We start from the raw sequence: 20,283 nt of genomic DNA on the forward strand, positions 1-20,283 counted from the left end.
TGGAACAATAATTTCGCACCATAGTGTTGATAAAAACTATTAACAAGAGTTATGATACATTTTACATAAGTCTACTTATGTAATACGTATCTTTCTTTGTTCGTAATAGTTTTATTTCATATAATTGAAACGGTGTTCATACAATTGATATTCAGATAATAGAAGTTCAGTTGAAATTCATTTAGTTGTACATTTATAAGAATTTCATTCAGATAAATATATTTTTATTTAATAATTAAATGTATTTTTCATTTACGACCTACAAATGATTTTATCAAATGAACCAGCTATCCGATTAAGAAATAATGTACTGTACAAGAATATTTTCAAAAGGAAATATCTTTTTCCCAAACAGAAGCGTGAAAATCAACGTGAATCTGTTAGATCCATTCGGACCATTTTTCGTGCCTCCTGGAAGAACAATCGAAACCGGGTCCATTTTGAAGCTCCCAGTTACATATCAACCACGTGAAAATCACGAAGAAGAAGTGAGCCATCTTCACATCTAATCTCTTATTTAATAGATTTAATTAGAAAGCGTTATAAGTAGGAATAATAATAAAATGTGTTCGTGGTGCTTTGCTCTTGAAGACAGAGGTCCATCCATTTCCTTTTATAGTCTTGGTATCTTTGATTTTGTATCTTGCTGGACCAGGGTGAATTTCCCACGACGGACATGGCCAGATAAAATCAACGTTTATGTCGAAAGGATAATTTTTCATATTTTTCGGTTTTCTTAACGTCTTTGGATTATAATGGCCAGGTCCTGGTTCCTTCGGATCTTTGTAACATATTGCTATATTCTTCAACATCATTCTGCTGCCTGACACTTTTGCAAATCTACCAAAAGATCGTTATTCGCCTTCCGGTTATTGTAAAAATTAGAATTATTCTAAACAGAAATTTAACTCTTTTTCATTCTTCGATATTTTTAGAAAGTAGTTTCTAATAACATTAAAAATTGTCTCATGCAAATAACACAGTCATTGTCTTGTCAAAAAATGATTCGTAATTTAATAGGAATTCACTTTCGATGGATTGAGTTTGTCACTATAAAAATTAGAATTACATTTCAATAGTGCTGAAATGTAATTTCATCTCTCTTTTCAATATTTTTCAAATTTCATAGCTGAGAATAATTAAGAAAGTTAATAAAAATTAAATAAAAATACCTTGGACAAGTGCTCCAACGTCCTTTATAATAATTTGATTTACGCAACAGTTTGCCCATTTCTCCTGGTAATGATGTAGGCCAGGCGCCACGATCTTCCAATTTTACAGTTGCAAAATAGCCTTTGATTGTACTTTCGTCCCTCGGCCCTGAAAACAAACCTGATGATGTAGAAAATTTAAAATGCGTAATATTGATCTTAAATAACCTGTGAACAAGTCGTACGGTCCCTTTTTCCCAGTACACTTTTGCAAATAGGCTTCAAGAGATTTTGAATCTTTCACGTCGTATCTATCGTTAAAGGAAATCATTCATCAGGTACAAATTTCCATATTGTTGATAGACAGATAAGTCGTAGATATTTATAGAAATTTATATTTTTAAATAACAAAAATGAAGATTCGTTCTCTTTATGAAATACTGAATATTTCTGTGGATAACTTTGATAGATTTGTATATCTTGTATTTTTATAGAATTTTTTTGAACTTTTATAGATTTGTATATCTTGTATTTTTATAGAATTTCTGTCTAATCTCTATTTTCTCATTCTAATTTATCTTTACAATGAGTTCGTTTTTTTCAAAAATAGTTTTATATTACATAATGGGTGGGAATAATAAAGTAAAAATACCCTTATTCTTGAAAATCATAAAAATTCAAACGTCTCTAAAGATATTAAGAAATTGTTTTACTAGATTTACCATGATTTAAAGATTGAATTTGAATCAGAGTGAAACGACAAACATTCAAGAAATCCTAACATTTTGTCATCCAACGTTTGGTTCAATAATGTCTCTCACTCTGTCTTCTTCGCATTTCAAAAATTAAATAAAATATAAAATTACGAACAAATTGCAAGGCAACACCCAAGGCTTAGGAACAGTGTAAAATCTAGGCCGCAGGCCATCGTATTCAAAAGTTGGAACCGAAGACTGTCCTTCTCGTCTTCTTTTGTCCATGTAGTAATACGGGCATTTTCTTGTATATCCTGAACAAACAATCAAAAATTAGTTAATAAAATTTGTCCATAAAGCTTCATCTAAAAGGAGATAATTAATCATTCGCCTGGCCCTGGGGTAGTCGATGGCCAAGCAGGTTCGAAGAGAGAAACAGTTCCAAATCCAACGTCTCTTTTAATGGTCTTGCAAGCTTTGTCTAAGATGATATTAGGCCACTGAGGTATTTCGTGAGTTCCTGGACCCCGTCCTGTCTTCATCAGGTATCGTTGCGTCGCATGTTTCTCTAACTTTCCTCCCATGGTCTTTGAGAATTCTTCAGTCTTCAATTCCCTCTTCCAACTATTGTATTGAAAAAATTTGTTTAGTTTTATAAATTATGATATGAGATATTTAACACATTCGCTATTATAATGTACTGATATAAGTTATCTAAATTATTTATGTTTACAAGTGTTCATAGGTATTCGAACGATAAAGATTTTGCATTTTACTTTATTTTTAAATTAAATTAAGATTATATGCAGAGATGTACAAGATAATAAAGATATCATTAATATAATTTGACAAATAAATATTATATTTGTCTATTGCCAAATACAATTCTATTCATAATTAATACAATTACATAATATAATATAATATCATTGTATTTTCTTACCATTTATCTTTAAAACTTTCTTTAGTTCGTCATCACAGATTCAATTAGTTAAATCCATCTCAAATCTAAATTATTTAATTTATTTACTGAAATCGTTCGAATAATTACGAGATGTATTTAGTAATATTTACAATGTATTATACTTTAGATATAAACAGCAAATATCTGAAATTTATTTATACTTTTTAATCCGGGATTACCCACGTAAGGATCTAGTCGCCGGGATGTACCTGCGTTAGACCCCCAGGTGGGTAATCCCGGGTTAATAGAATACGCTAATTAAGAGAAAGCTAACAGCGAACGTGTTAATTCCTGATAATGTTATTTGAAAATGTAGCTACTTAGTAATGTTGAACTTGCATTTAGGAACCATGGGATCGTACGATCCTACTGCTGGCGACTCTGTATAGCTGGTATAGAATTTTGGGTGTAATCCAATGTATGCGTCGCGTTTTGATCCGATGCCAAATGGCGGACCAGGCTTCTTTACGCGTGGAATTAGGTATTGGCGTCGCCATTTACTCGCGCATCGACAGATTTTGTAAGACTGTGTCTTCGTGCCGCGAGACATCGTAATTTTTTTCAATTAATCTTCACGAATTCCTATCCTAAACATCTATCGCAATCGGACGAAAATTTCTCCTTCTGTAAGTAATTATTTATTTATTCAAATACTATATGTTCGTCATATGCGCATTATTTTAAATAGAGATTTATTTCACTTGCTAAAAATTGTAATCGAGAAGGTATCGTATTTTGTGTATTGTGCAATAAATTTTCGATAAAACCCATAGTCTAGTGATAACTATCTTTTTCTGATAATTCAGTTTCTTTACTTATTGATTCTCCTTAAAAACTATTTTTTTGATCTTCGTGTTTCTTTCTTTTTTTTCAATTCAATTAATAATTGAAGGGAAAATAATATATTTATATTATACACACATATGTATACATACAATAATTATTATTATATGCTAAATAACCATATGTTACATAGTAGGATAATTTAAAAAACTAAAATGCTGAATGAAAGAAAAATCTTATTTTGCTTTTGGATAGATAAGTACAGAACCAAAAGAAAGAGAATAATAAAAATAAAAGGTAAAAATTAAGTAAAGTTAAGTAAAGGTAAAAATAATACCATTAAGTCAAATCTAATTCAACCATGGCCCAAGAACTAATTACATTGCAACGATGAGAAAAAACTTTTAATTGTGGAAATTGATAATTGTAAGGTTAATAGAGTTTCTTCCACGATTGTAACTAAATTCATATAAATATTTATCGATATATCTAAGGACTTTTTAATTAGATTATATCCAACAATATTACGTTTCATTGAATTTATTCATTAAAATAGATTATCATATCAAACATTCAACATAGAACAATAAATGACAAAAATTTATACAAAATGTATAAACATTTTCAGTCTAATTACATAATTAAACAATAATTATTTAAATATATTATAAAATTTAATTTAATTTATTATAATATAATTTATTAAATTTAATCTGATATTTAATTATAATAGCGATATAAGAAATAATGATGAAATAAATTAATGTTTACTAGAATACAGAATATTTCGAGGTATTCAGCTCCAAAAGGAGAACGAGATGGAGCGTGAAACTCACAGGACGTGGTGTGGTGCCATCTTTCGTCATAAAACCTCGATTTCGAGTTGCTCGTTTCGAAATTATCGATAACAAACCGGTAGAATTGAAAATATCTGTAAGTGAAAATATGTTATTTCAAGAATTTTTGATATAATAACGAAATAAGTAAAAACATTGACTAAAAATAGGATACATTGGATATTAAATTGATTGGGATCTCACGGTCTGAAATACCGACCAGGAAAAAAAAATCACTGTTTTTAGCACACTCTATGCTTAAACAACGGTGAATTGAAGAACTATATTAAGTAATACAAACTGGTATTACTGAAACATGAAATTAGTATTTAAAACTATTTTATTTACATTATGTATTTATGTATGTATCTATCCTTTATAAATTCATCGTAATTATTTATTACTTGCAAATAGTAAAGTTAAAGTACGGTCAAATATCAGCAAGTAAAATAGGTCAACGTACTGTCAGCTTCAACTAAGCTTAATATTTTGTCTACGAGGTCCGATCTATCCTAATTAGTCAATGGTAAAAAAGTATTTTCATTAACTTACGTAATAAATTATCAACACAATAAAAAATTCCTCGATACCTTTAGTCGATAAAAGTTCCTTGATTATTTATCAATTTTAAAAATTTCTAAAATTTCTCTTGTAAAATGAATACAAAAACTAAAGCATAAGTTAAGCAATTGAACTAAAGCATTTAATTTACAACAATTAAATAAAATTAAAGAAATTTATAGTAAATTATTAATGGTAGATAATGAAGCTTCCTTGAAATATGTTCAATTGATAAAATATTTTGTTGAATCACAGATAAAGTTTGTTTGTGCTCGAAAGTTAATCAATTTGTGAAAATTTCTACTTTTACAATTTATAAAAATACAGAAACGAAGGTATAAGTTTGGTCAGAAATTAACTTAGTCTAATATCACCACAAAAAATGATTTTTATACAAATACATAAATTTAATTCAAAAGAAATGAAGTGAATGTTACACGAATGTCTTCTTTTGGTGATTTGCCATCCTGTTGAAAAATCTTCCATTGATTCCATAATCTGTATTTAAAACAAATCTCTGAAAACGATTAATAAAATCTATAAAATATAACTATTATTTGCAAATGAAAGAAACATCAATTTATTGAAATAGTTTTTTTCTGTTGGTTACTTTCTTTGATTCATATTCCATCTTTCTAAACTTTCAATGTACGTACCTCTATACTTTCTGTAACTAATACTCTCTATAAATTAATAAATCTGAAACAAATTTATGTATTGGATTAGTATTATAATACAATATTATAAAAGGACAAAAAAAAAACTGCAAAGAAAACATATTACATACAAAAAAAAATCAGGTTGTTGTCAAGATATTACTTTATAATTATACTTTACTAATTGAATGAAATCATTTTTTGACTCAAAATTATAAAAATGGAAAGAAAGAATCTCTCGTGATTGAATCTAAATTAGACTGAATAAATCAAAAACTGAAACTTTACATAGATACAAAGATGAGAGAAGATTTGATTAAAATCATATGATTTGTCTTTCAATTATTACTTATTATTTAGCATGAAGAATAGAAATTACACAAAATGTGTTTACTGCAAGATTTTTGTTAGAAATAAACACCACACAAAAAAAATGTTGATTTATGCATATCAAATTCGAATTTATTGTTGAAACATTTAAAATAGAGAAAAGTAAAAAAAATGATAAGAACAATCATTATTACCGTTAACGATAAATTGGATATTAATTCATATTTGAATTGAATTAAAATGAGTTAGTACTCTAGAAAGTACTATCGTTTTATTTATTTTGCAAAAAGAATTCCAAATTTCCATTGTAACATTAAAATACAAAAATGTTGCAATATTTTTCTTACTTCATTTTATATAAATAACAGTTAATAAAAAAAATATATATCTTTTAGCAGTATTTTCAGTAACAAACGGGGGTGTAAGGGGTGCTGAAAAAGAAAACCTAACATAGTAACCAAGACTACTGATAAAAAAAATCTAAAATAATAGTCAGGGCTACTGAAAAGGAAATCACGACAAAATAGCCAAAAGGGCTAGTAAAAAAACAAGCATTTCTAGTCAACAATACAATAACCAGAAGGGCTATTGTACAATTATCTACATTCCAAACACGAGCAACAAACCGTGTCTTCTTTTCGCAACACTAATTATGAAATAGGTAATTTTCAAAATCAAACGCGAAGAGTGCTTCGTCATATTTAAAACTCCCGAAAATAAATACGCGATGCTCTTAATCTATGCACTCATGTTTAAAAATGCGCAACACTAATTGCGACGCGTCCAGTGCAACCATGCTGGAGGTTGCTGATGAATGACAACCTCTGTACAGCTCTTGTAGCTGTAATCCAGGTGATCTAGAAGTAAGAACAGCTGTCCACTAATTCAATGGAAGAATTTAGGCAAGAATTTTGTAAACGCAACACTACATCAAGAAACGCGATCATTAATTATCGCAACACTAATTGGAACAATACTAAGTAAGAGTAAAATTAATTGGAAATCGCGATGTAATATCGCAACACTATGAACAATACAAAATTGAACAAAAAGCTATTTCAAATATTCTAAGACTCTAAAATTAATTAAGCAATATAATTTAATTTGAAACAATAGAAAGCATGATAAATTTCATTATGTACAGTAAACAACTATAAAAATTCAAATCAAAATTGCAAAAGACAATCGCAGTGTCATAATTCGCGACTCTAAAGCAAACACGATTATCATTTATTCGCAGCTCTACTTTAAACCGTAATCAATCTCTCGCAACACTAACAAGAAAAAACGCGATTTGCCCAAAAAGAAGATAAATGATGATGGAGAAGAAAAAAAAATACAACTACAAATATTGAAAGAGCATAGTGACAAAGTAGTAACGAGAATGACCTCCCATGCTCTGGAATCATTTAAATGATCCAGAGGATGAGAACCCATTTGTTGCGACCCTCTTCATGGCAGTTTGCCGGGCCTCTTCTTTTCTTCGGGCGCGATGCCCGCTGAAACTTAAATCTAGGCTCGAGTCTTTCTAATCGCAAACCAAAAAATAACTTATAAAGGTGAAATGAAAAGATAAACCGCGGAAGCTGACTCCAATACACATGGACGATCATCGATCATAGTGATCGTTGTTCGTTCGCACGTGCGTGCTCGAGCAATACCTGCATAAACGTTCGTTTCGGGACCTACTCGCGACCTATCCACGACCGCGACCGCAATACTAAATTCGAAAAATCGAAGAGTAAAACCAGAAACAAATGGCTTGCTCAATTTGTACCAATTTTACTGTCGATTTTTCAAATTGGATTTCCTGAAACAGGTTGGACACGCGAAAGGGGAACACGCGACCAGAGACTGTGCCAACCTGTCCGGCCCTACCTACTTATAATTAAACACATTCACACCAGAAAGTATGCTACCTATCCTACCTATCAATCGTTCTATATTTAAAAAATGGCAAAACAGGCACGCCAACACACTCACTCCACGGTTCTCATACACACCACTCGGGCGCAGACCTAAACTAGAGAGGACATCCCGGGACGCCTCCGACACCCGAGCTTAGCACACATCTTTCACACTCTAATTTTTTACGTACCATTTTCCTGAAATCGACTGACAATGGCTAGTGACCATTGCGTAAAACACGTTTATATTTACAGCTATATCTAAAATATTAATAACTGAGAAAAAAATACATATAATTTCTATAGAAATTACATGTGCAAGTGGACTTGGAATCATTATTATAATTGATAGAATAGTTATGACAATAATAATGTAATTACATATATATTATTATAATTGATAGAATAGTTATGACAATAATAATGTAATTATGTTTATTACGTATTATGATAATAAATTTATATTTCTTTAAATTAGTGCGAAAATATTTTGATTTATAATATTATATTTCAATTTATAATGAATGGAACAATAAAAACGACGCAATTCCACATCCTAACCACACACACACACATTGCGGAAAATACGTCGTGCACGATACGCTAACACATTGTCAGTCGCTGAGAAACTTTTTATAAAATTACAAACTATGGTCATCGTGCTCAATGTCTTTCACCCACCCAAGTAGCACCTGGGCACGTGAGTGAGATCCTGACAATGAACACGGAAGGGGTTAAACCTAAAAATCCTGAACTAAAAAAATAATTAGTTTATGTAATTTGAATCTAACGGACTATTGCATTATTTTATTTCAAACTGTAATGACTTTACTCTTTCAGAAATTATTAAAATTGAGAATCAAGATAATGAACAGGACTTGAGTTTGTCAAAAAAGACATTATGAACACTCTAACAATTGATTCAAACAATCAAAGTCAAACAATTGACACTAAATTAAATATTAATAAAAATAATCTCAGGCAACTTCTTCATCAAAGCACATTTTCGAAAATGAGAAAGTAGTGTTTAAATTTGTTGCTTTGATTCAAAAATCTGCCTATCGCGAAGCATCTTCTTGCACATAAAATTTTATACATCTTTTTGCGGAAAAAAATCTGATCTATTATATTTCAAGTTCTACTGAAGTTCATAATTATAAAACTTAATCAATTCAATCAAATAATACTATTATAAAAGAAAAGATGAGGTTGAAAATTATCAATTATTAATTATTAATTGTTATAACAAAATATTATCTATATTAATAAGTAATAACTGCATTTTTCATAGCAACGAAGTCGGAGGGAAATCCGTCTTCTCTATTATGAAATGCCCAAATGAAATCGTTTAATAATTATTCATAAATATTTATAATATATATATAATATTTTTCAAACATTTATATTGAAGATATTCTGATTTTGTAGGTAATTATTATAATTATTATAATTATATATATTCAAACTAATTGTTAAAATCGCGATGTGCAAGAAGTCCTATCCTAATCTAATACATAGAAAACTTGCAAAAATGTTACTACTCACGGGTATAAAAAATACCCGCGGTCACTATGCTCATCAAAAATTTGGCGTATACAACCAGTCACCCGTGTCGATTCGGGCCTTTCGTCCTACGACATGATTGAGTGACCGGAGGAATAATGCATGCGACTCACGCTGCACTGAATCAGGAAAAGTTATCGAAAAGATCTTCATCAAGTAGATACCACTGAGGCTCCCATGGTACAAGTGAAATTTTCTGAAAAAAAAAAAAAAATTTTGTTTCTAAAGATACAGTGTTATTTGTTAAAATTTAAATTTATATTAAAATTTAATAATGATAAAAATTAAGACTAATAATTTGAAATGTTTTTATTTTATAATTATAATTTTACATTCAACTTCAACAAGAACTATAGAGAACAGAATTCAAGTACAACAAAGCTTTTGAAAGCTAAAATACTTACATTTTTAGCTTTCAAAGCATCAGAAGATCCTTAGAAGGTTAGGGGAGAGTGTAGAAAATCTTGACATTAAACATTAGAATTCTTCAAAATCTTAAGCTGGAGATAATGAAAGATTCTTACATTCTTGGCTTTTAGAGTCACCGTTGGATTTTTTCCCCAGAAAACAACAAAATTGTTGTTAATGTGAAGCGTCTGTAACGTCAAACATTATATTTTGTTGTTACATTTTATTAAATTTGAAAAATTGAATAAATTAAAGTACAATATATAAAACTAATTACGATTTTGATCTCCTGGAGAGGCTTTATCCTCTTGAGCACTGACTCTAATTCCGAAAACGAATGTTGAAAGAAAAAATATGAAAAAAGGAAAACAAAAGACTGTCAACGCACGCGTTTAAGTAACAATCGGCGAACTCACTGGCTCTAACTTCGCGAAATTAAATTTAGATGAATTAATAAGAGCCATTTCGCTCAGACAAGTATTAAAATATTACGAAACAAACATTGATTCTACTAACCGCATTGCACGCGATCACAAATTTTCTGAAAATAAAGCTGATTAATAGAGGAAGGCCGAGGAGTACGTTCATTTAGAAAATACTGCTATTTTTCTAGAACGATTACAAAGAAACTTGAATATGTATTGCCCGTTAGTATTTGGAAAAAGTAAATATATTGTAAATTATAGTATAGTAAAGTACGAAAACTTTGAATTTAATAATCTAATACAAAAATTTATATCCATTTGAATGTATATACCATTAAGTTACTAGATCTCCATATTGGAAATAAAATGTACAGACCATTAAGTTACAAGATCTCCATATTGGAAATAAAATGTATAGACCATTAAGTTACAAGATCTCTATATTGGAAATAAAATGTATAGACCATTAAGTTACAAGATCTCCATATTCGAAATAAAATATTAATTTATTTAATCTTTCCAACTTTCATCCTTGTATAATAAATAATTACGAAACTACGTATTGTGAATTGTATATAAATTGTAAATACTTTCCATAAAAATTCATCAGATTGTCCATTAATAATCATGGCGTCTATGCATTTTATGCTATCTTTACAATCACGGAATAACCTGCACAGAAAGAAACCAAAAGTCAGAACAAATGCGTCAAATGAAGGCAAATGAAATGATAATCAACCTCAAATTCTACTACAAAGGACTACGAGACAAAGCACCGGTAATCGAGCAAAATTGACACAACAGAAAAAAGTTTATCGCGGAGAGTTTCAAAGCGCTAATACACGATTTCGTTGTCTCAATGCTCAATTAATCGTTAAACACACACGTATTAATTAAATGATACTACTAATGAGGTATAAATGGCAGTAAAAGAATGTCAAAGAAAGGACGTCATTGAAGGAACACCATAGGATAGGTTAGAAAATAGAATTTATGCAACGTACCACACATTATCGTCACGAAATTCGACAGACGAATGATTCCACCATACGTCTCGTCCAAAAATTATGGAAGTGGTGGGGAATGCTCTTGTACGACAAGTACCACAATTGAAACAAAAAGGTAAACAGTGTTCGCGTTTTTTTGAACTTCAAATTTCGAGCTCTAAGGCCTTCTATATATTTATAAACCAATGAGTTTGCCAATTACTATATTATTATATTTGTACTGGTAAGAATTGAAATTAAATTTTGGTATAAAATTATAAATAACTTTTAGCACAGTATGTTCTATTTAAGTGTTTATATGCTATTATTCCTTTAATTGTTGAAAATTGTATGTAATAATTATTAGATTAAATCTTACCTTAAGTTGAAGACAAAAATGTTTTATTTCAAAAATACAAAACATAAACATGAATCTAACAGCTATTGATTTATGTTTTTACCTAAGAATTTCCGGGTAATACTTTCTGAATGATTCTCCTAGAAAATACTTCCTTCCTTACAGATGAAGCGTGCTTCTACAGGAATTTCTTCATCGATCAAGAAAAATATCAAGAATCGTAGGATGTATGTTCCGTAATTCGCCGTTGGGGCGCTGCAATCGCCCATTTTACACGAAATGTTAACTGAAATTAAATTTTGGTATAAAATTATAAATAACTTTTAGCAGAGTATGTTTTGCTTATATATGTTCATATACTACTATTTCTTTAATTGTTAAAAATTATAATTGTAAATCTTATATCTTAATCGTAATAATTATTTGGTTAAATCTTTAGGAGATTAAGAATTACACACTTTTTTGGCATCATTTTCTGGCGAATTTCGATGAATTGAAACCAAAAATGCAAGTTTTAATTCAAAAATTCACAAGACAAATGCAAAATCTGATAGCTTGTTTTAAATTTTTACCTGAGAACTTCCGAATGATACTTCTTTCTGGATAATACTTCTTTCTAAATGTTTCTTCTGGATATACTCCCACACGAGACGTGCTCCTTTCCGCCATGTTGCTTGCTAAAAATCGATCGTAAAAAATATCGATTAGGTTCGAGAATCGTAGGAAGTGAAATCCAATACGCGCGCATTTCGCACGAAATGGAATAAAAAATAAAAAACTCTAGCCTAAATCAAATACACAAAATTTATAAGAAATTCTTTAAAAAGAACGAAACTATTCATACACTAGGTGAAAAATTGTCAATACTTTAAATTATTATAATTTCGTCAAAAAGAAATTGCACAACAATTAACTTGATTTTGTTTTAAAGAGTGAAGTCGTCGTTTCAACAATCTTGAGTTTCGTTCAAAGATATTTATTTTTACATCGTGCAGCAAGTGTAAGAGTGAAAATACTTCTCTTCTCGAAAATTATAAAAATTCAAATGTCTCGCTGGAGAAAACAAGTTTTTCCATCGTTAGAAACGTTGTTTCATGACCAAATCAATCATAATCTTAAAGATTGAAATGTTTCCTTTACAATAAACTCTTAAAATTAACAGTACGAGGATACGTGTTAATTTTTAAAAATTTCTAGTCAAATAAAAATAAGAAATGAATGTATAAATTTAATCAGAAATTTGATGAACGAATAAAAGTAATAATGCTCATTATAATCTAGTTATAAATACTTTGTCATTAATCAAGCTTTTATTATCAATGAAATCGATCTTATTTCACACTGTTGGAAACAATTAGAGACGATTGAAAACAATTAATAAAATAGCTCGTCAAATCCTTAATTAGAATAAAAATAAGTGAAAATAGAGTTTTTAATTAGATCGTGAACACGTATGAACTTGTTGGTCTGGAATTAATTGGAGAATCGGCAATCGAGAGGCTTTTAATTAATCATGGTAATGTTACCGATCGATGAATTAATTGAGATCCATTATCTTTGATCCCTGTTTTATCCATTACCATTTTCGTGTATCACATTAAACAATGAAATTTCACGTGACTGCTAAATGAGTATCACCCTCGTTGATTCTCATTGAATAACGTTTGCAAATTTATTCAGTCTAAATTCAGAAAATTAATCGACGACCGTCTCAACAACGTAAAACAATTTAATTTTCTGTTCTCTTTTCCGATTTATCTCGTGTGAACCGAGATGTAACATGTTGTTGATAAATGGTGTTGATAAAATACAGTGAACCATGAATCTCTTTGAAAGGGTGTTTTATAGATTTGTGGATCATTTATTACATTAAATCTTCAGTAAATAATGGATTTAATTTTTTGTAAATGTTATATATTACACACTTCATCAATTCTTAAGTATTATTATAAAGACAGAGTTTTAAGTAAAATTAATTTAAGTTTCTATTGATAATTATTATTATAGAATACTTGAAGATATAGATTTTATATTTTTATCTAATTCTTAAGTATTATTAAATATTGTATGTTATTTCTCCAACATTTATTTTGTAAATTCGTACATTGCTCCATCAAATTCTTCTCTTTAAAATATATGTATTTATTTTTGTACATCAAATACTTCTTTTTAAAACTTTTGTACTTCAGTAATTCGAATAATATTAATTTTTCAAGAATATCGACACCTAAATTTTTATATTCTACTTTTTCGTAGTACTAAATTTTTTTACACTTAAACGTTGATTCTACATTTTAAAAACAATTCTTCTACATAATTGTCAATCAAAGAAAAAAGTTCATCAGCCCAGAATTACAGCTACCCAATTTTATCTTGAATCAAGATCATCGCTCAAAAAATTCAGAGAGAAAGCACAGAAAACCAGATCGCATCGAAAAGTTTGACTTCAATTTTCTGGAATGCTGGCTGCCAAACGAAGGAAAAAATTGACAAGACGAACACGGAGGATGATTCAAGAGGGTAGGATTTTTATCGCCTATCCAAAGAGGGTGTGAAATTCATCGAACGATCACGGAGCTCGGTTTCTCGTTTTCTTGATTCCAGCAACGTCTTCCTGATACTCTTAATGCAATATCACAGATGACGACCAAATTACATTTCTCGTCGCGTTCGTATCAAAATAACAGGTAATATATCGAACATCGTTTGATTCGTTGGAATTCGTCTCGAAAGAAGGACGAATCTGCTGCTATTTGCTATCCGTTCGAATCACGTCGGAATCCGATACGTGTTTAGTCAGCGATTTAAAATAACATTATTCCCCAATTTAAAATAACATTTTTCTAACCAAATAAAGATACATCATTAGGAGACGTTGTAAACGTGATCTGTTTTTCTATGTGCTTCGTGTACTATTGAAAAGAATGGAATTCAGTCAATAGTGTGTTTCTTTATTTTTATTCTTTCTTTTCTTATTTATCATGTGTTTGATAACACAGTTCTGAGAAGATAATTATTATACATTTGTATATTAAATAATTAATTTAAATTAATACACATTAAAAATCTGTATATAATCAAAAAATTAATTTGATAAAAAATCTATATATTATTCAAATTAGACATTTTATATATAATTTTTAGCAATTGTCATATTTTAAGTGAAACATACAAGGCATCTTCCAGACATTTGAAACATTTTTGAAGATAAGTGCATTTATATATATACATATTAATACAGTTACAATGTTTTTGATAGTTATTGCATGTGAGTTTTTTCATTACAACATTAATCTTCCACATTTTTTACTTTCTATTCTTGGACGAAATCTTCAAGAAATGTAATTTGGACGAATTCTTCAAGACAAAAGTCTTTAAATAAATTTGGCACGATTCCTCGTGTTTTATCCGTTTAATTAAATCAGACGAAAGGTTAAATCGTTCATCCTTGAAATTCGAATCATCAGGTTCTTCTCAAATCGATCTCATTAATGTTTATACTATCTTGGTATGCTGAATCCTTTCGGATTAGCTTAGGTGACCTCAGGCGCCAGGAATCCACAAACTAACCTCAAGTTCCGGCGAAGTAATTTCCTGTCGCCATCCCTCTCGCATAATACTCGCAAACAAAGTTCGCCCTTTAAGGATTGTCACCAATTCTTCAAAGAATGTTGAAGTAAAGTTTTAATGTGGGTGAAATTATAGAAGATTAGATCGCGAGAATTTTCGAATTTTGAAACGATACGTCGTGGATGAAAGTTGTAAATCAAAGTTTAATTGAATTTGATAAACGAGAAAATTTTTGGAGAAATTGTCTGTTATACTAAATATATTTTATTTATATACGATGGATTTGAAATACATCTCTCTTAATTTTGGAACTTTAAATTTAATTAAATTTTATTATTATTATTTTTTATCAAATATAAATTACAAAAAAAGGATTAATATAAATTACAAAAAAAGGATTAATTTAAATTTTTGTAGTAGAATACAAATCACTATATGTAGTTCACGATATCGCTCGTGGGTTGAAAATTATAATTTTTAAAAATCCATAGTAAATGGATAATTTAATAATATAATTTACATAGTTTGATAGTTTCTTGACGAAATTCCAAGCTTGTCTTCCAGAAACTTGTGTAATTTCGTTCCGATAACTAACTCAGGGCGTTCATTCTAAGTTAACATCTTACATACACTTTCGTCTAATAGTTTTATTAATCCATAATAAAATAGGACGTTCAAAGTCTATTTTCTATCAAAACGATTTAGTAAAAACGTAGAATACTCTCATGTGGATTATTATGTTCTGTCCAAATTGGCCAAATTTAAGTGTACCTAAAATTTCAAACTCGATTCTTTCGAAGATAAAATGTGGAATGAAAAAATTTTGTCGTTTCTTCTAGACTTATTTTTATACGCAGAGTTACGATTCTACAGGGACATACCGTATAATTCGATGCGAAATTCAAGAAAGTCGAGATTTCCAACCACTTTGATTATTCTTTAATCATCATTACTAATTTCTTAAATTACCTTCCAGCCGAATCTTTTTATTGATCAATTGTTTACTGATTCGACGCTATTACAGAATATCAAATTCATTAATTGGAACTTCTCACGTGTATCACACGATCCCCGAAGGACCTCATTTCCCGAATCTCTCGCTCGTATAAATCATTCCTCATCACGGAGATTACAAACGCAAATTTACATCAATAATTCACATAAATATTCATTTACGAAAATTTACATTAATAACTTCTAAATTAAAATTTCTCAATTCTCTGTCGACTGTTTGTAATCCATTAAGAGCGAACGTTGTACAAACAACATTTTATTTGCAATCGTTGTCAATGAATTTATATCATTAACCCTCAAATAGTATCATTGAATCACAGGCTTGAATAACTATATGTGTAAAATATAAAATATAAAAGTATAATATAAAATTTAAATATTTAATATAAAAATCAACGTTTTGGATATTTTGTAACAATTTGATTTTGTATCTTACATTCTTTATATAACAATGAAACTAAGTGAAATTAAATAGTTTCAAAATTAAGTAATTCAAGCTTAAACTGTTATACTCTAAAATAACTCGATGATAGCTGAAAATTTCCAGTTTTCTCCCCTTATTAGTTCAGATACTGGAGATTCTATAATATTTTCATCTTCGAATGTTGCTGCTAACCTAAGAAATCACTATTTTATTGCAGTAATACAACGCTTATTATATTAAAATATTTGTGAAATAAAAATCCGCAAAATAAACAGTTCTATCTTTTCGCTATTAATATCAACTTTTTTTTATCACCGCGGGATGAATTAAGTATAAAAAATGAGGGACAGATGAGGACTTTTACAAATTTAATTTGCAAAATCAATATCTCTCGTTCGTTTAAAATTATTTCAGATACAAAATACCGGATTGTGTCCATTGAATTTTCGACTTTCCCTAACGGATGTATTAGAGGGTGACATTTCACGTACCCAAGTTACATCGCCGGCAAGATTTCCAAAGAAAAGGAAAGGAGAAGCTGAAAGCGGACGAGCGACGAAGGCGGAGTTCGACGACAATCTTCAACCGAACGAGGAACTGGCGATATTCGGTGGAAATCTCCGACGATTCGAGAACCGTGGCAAATTTTCCTTTTGGAATATCGACGAAAACATGCAGTTACTGGTTCCAGAAAGAAAGACGGTATTTTCCAATTTCCGATTTCAATTGGAAATTTCTGCTTTTCATGTTTTCCATAAAACATTTTCCTCCTTCTACACACGCTTGTCCCACTGAAAATTTACATAGACACGACTTCGATTTGACAGATACGTTTCTTTGACCAAGAAACTTGACATTTTCTGATAATCTTCATTTTTATTAATTGTTATCTCATTTTCAGTTTAACAACTTTACGTCTTGAATTTAAAGGATAGTTAAATTTTTTACATCTCATTCTCACTTTCTAATTTGACACTTTGTTGAAGAAGTTAAAATACGAATGAGTGATTTAGAAAGTAATTGTTTCTATGATTCTTCAGCAACTGAACAACAATTTTCTGTCCATATTTTCTATTATATTTGTAGAAATTTTATTATATTTATAGAATCCACATAAATGTCCGCAATTTATTTATAGAGAGTAAATATTAATAACTACGTTACGTGTGACGACATTCGAGATGAAATTTATAGCATCGTATTTGGCAGTTTGCCTGCATCTCTTTGAACCTACACTGTTAATTAATCTTCATATTCTCGCAGTACTGTACAATATTACATTCATTTAAATATTGAATGTAAACCAAACTTAAAATGAATGATTTAGAATTATTTCTAAGAGCTTGATTAAAGTTCATTGCTACTATTTACTTTATTTATTATTGAGATTCTATATATATATATATATAGAATTTAGGAAAAGAAGTCAGTCATTGATTTCTTAATTTTGATTGATTCGCATTTATTGATAATAATTTAATTTATTGATAATAATATTGCCTTCAAAATGATATAATTTTCTTTAATTAAATTTTTAAGTCGCACTAATCTCTATTAGATTATTAGCAAATAAGTGAAATCAGTAAGAGTAGCACTAGATCGCACCAAAAAATATTAACAAAGCTTAAGGCTTCTGCGATTCTCTTATTTTTAACATGAAGCCCTTTATTTCCTCGTGAACAGTTGACACCTGGATCATTTGTAGAATATTTTACATATTTTTACATTTATACTTAATATTTCATATATTTTTCCATTTATACTTAATATTTCATATATTTTTACATTTATATTTAATATTTCATATATTTTTCCATTTATACTTAATTAATACATTAATGACATCTAGCTTCACAATATTTTCGATACGATTATTGATTAGTAACATTACCTTCGAACGTTGATTGCATCTGAGATTAAAATCTCCCGTTTCAACATTCAGCATCGAGCATTAAATGTCCCCGATCTTCTTTTACTCAAGAAAAACGCAATAACGTTTCAAGAATTCATCTTTCGCCTTACAGATAGAATTCGGTGTACGATTCCAACCGGTTAACGAGAGAAGACCTTCGGACGCAGCAAAGGAAACGGCCCCCAACAGCAGAAAGAAGAAGAAGGAGGGGAAGGAAAATGCAGACGAGCTGAAGAAATTGTATCACTGCCACGTGGCGATGGTGAAACTCGCGTTGGGAAGTTCCGTGTTACTCGATTTTATAATGATATGCTTCGTGAACTAGAAGAAGTTGTTCGTCCTCGCTTCAATGGCCACGCGAATTTTATTAAATCGGATAATTCGTCAATTCGTCCCCTAAGCGGCGTGCCAATGGCTCTCGTATTTTCGCGAAAATTATTCGACGAGAAAGAAGAATTTCTCGGTGCATTTTTCTACGTATGCGAACCCACGTGCACGTTATTGATTAATATTTGCGGAGATACACATCGATTATATTTAAAATATTCGCCAACACGCCTAGAGTATGAAAATGGTAATGCTTGAGAGCAGATCAGATTTATTTAATACAGTAAAACCGCGTCTCTGGAAATTTATTGGCACATTTTTGGAATTGTTCCCAAAAAAGTAAATTTCTTAAATCTTCACTTTCTCGCTTCTTACGTAACAGTTTCTTTCTTTCGGTTTTTTTTTTTTTTAAAGCTTTAGTAAAAGGTCTCCCGAGTCCTCGACTTTCCATTTTACTTTCCATTTTACTTTAATTCTCCCTCAGATTTTTAAAGTGCTTCGTTTTCCTTTAACTTTTAATTCTCTGGTTTCATTTTCCTTGCCAGTCTTTTACTTCTTACTTTCAGCTTTACGGATTTAATTTTCTGCATTTCTTACCTTCGTTCTTTCCAGATTCTTTATAGATGTTTAAAAGAAATTTTCTCACTTTATTATTTGAATGTGTCAACTAAATTTTCTGCATCCATTTTCTAGTTTTGCATTTCGTCCCTCTCTTAGCATCCTCGATCTTTCGTTTTCTACTTCTATTTCTTTGAACTTTCCAGTTCGGAACTTTGAACTGTCCAGTTTGCCCACTTTCCATTTTAATTTTACTAGCTTTCTAATTTTTCCAGTCTTCTATTTTGCTAATTTTATATATTTCCCCCTTACATCTTCCTAAGCTTATCTAATTTTGTATTTTTCAAGTCCCATTTTTCTGGTCTTCCTATTATCATATTTTTATTACTCTAGCTTTTCTTAATTTTCCATTTTATGCTTTCACTTCCTCACGTTACCTCGTTACAACCTCTAGCTTCTTACTTAACTTACCCAGAGTCCTCGAAACACAGAAACTCTCGAACTTCTCCACTTCTGGAAACACAAGAAGTTTCCAACATCTTCAATCTCCGAAATTTCAAAATATTTTCCAAGTTGCCTCACTTCCCTCAATGTTTGTTTGCATCACTCCTAAAAGTTCGCTGAAAGAAAGACACTCCACTAAAAGCGATGTGCCAGACGTTAAATAACATTTCCACATCCAAAGTGTGCAAATGTTTCGCACAAAAATTCGCAATGAAACACGGTTTTATGTATTTTCGACAATTTATTCGAATATTTACATGCAAACGCAGGCGTAAAAAGTCGATACAATTTCACGAACGAACTCCCATATAATTAAACACAAAGAAATATCATTTATTATCACACTCTTCG

The 20,283-nt window shown here is 30.0% G+C and overlaps 3 protein-coding genes across 3 annotated transcripts in view; 2 read left to right on the forward strand and 1 right to left on the reverse strand.

Moving 5' to 3' along the window:
• Positions 1-590, forward strand: part of LOC122528826 — a 35,725-nt gene extending 35,135 nt beyond the window's left edge. The window contains exon 7 of the mRNA XM_043654361.1: positions 356-590. Within this exon, the coding sequence (XP_043510296.1) occupies positions 356-509 (154 nt within the window). The 3' untranslated portion in view covers positions 510-590. The remainder of the gene's footprint in view (positions 1-355) is intronic.
• Positions 531-2,173, reverse strand: LOC122528819 (lymphocyte expansion molecule-like). Its single transcript, XM_043654349.1, has 4 exons — positions 2,022-2,173; positions 1,380-1,462; positions 1,173-1,320; positions 531-840 (listed from the first exon to the last, which is right to left on the reverse strand). Exons 1-4 carry the CDS (start codon positions 2,129-2,131, stop codon positions 531-533), a joined length of 651 nt encoding a protein of 216 aa, XP_043510284.1. The 5' UTR covers positions 2,132-2,173.
• Positions 2,174-3,160: 987 nt separating this feature from the next.
• LOC122528822 lies at positions 3,161-18,868 on the forward strand. The gene is made up of 3 exons (XM_043654354.1): positions 3,161-3,193; positions 17,046-17,333; positions 18,656-18,868. Exons 1-3 carry the CDS (start codon positions 3,161-3,163, stop codon positions 18,866-18,868), a joined length of 534 nt encoding a protein of 177 aa, XP_043510289.1.
• The last annotated feature ends 1,415 nt before the right edge of the window (positions 18,869-20,283 follow it).

Source organism: Frieseomelitta varia, unplaced genomic scaffold (genome assembly GCF_011392965.1).
Source record: "Frieseomelitta varia isolate USP_RPSP 00005682 unplaced genomic scaffold, Fvar_1.2 scaffold_263, whole genome shotgun sequence".
NCBI lineage: Eukaryota > Metazoa > Arthropoda > Insecta > Hymenoptera > Apidae > Frieseomelitta > Frieseomelitta varia.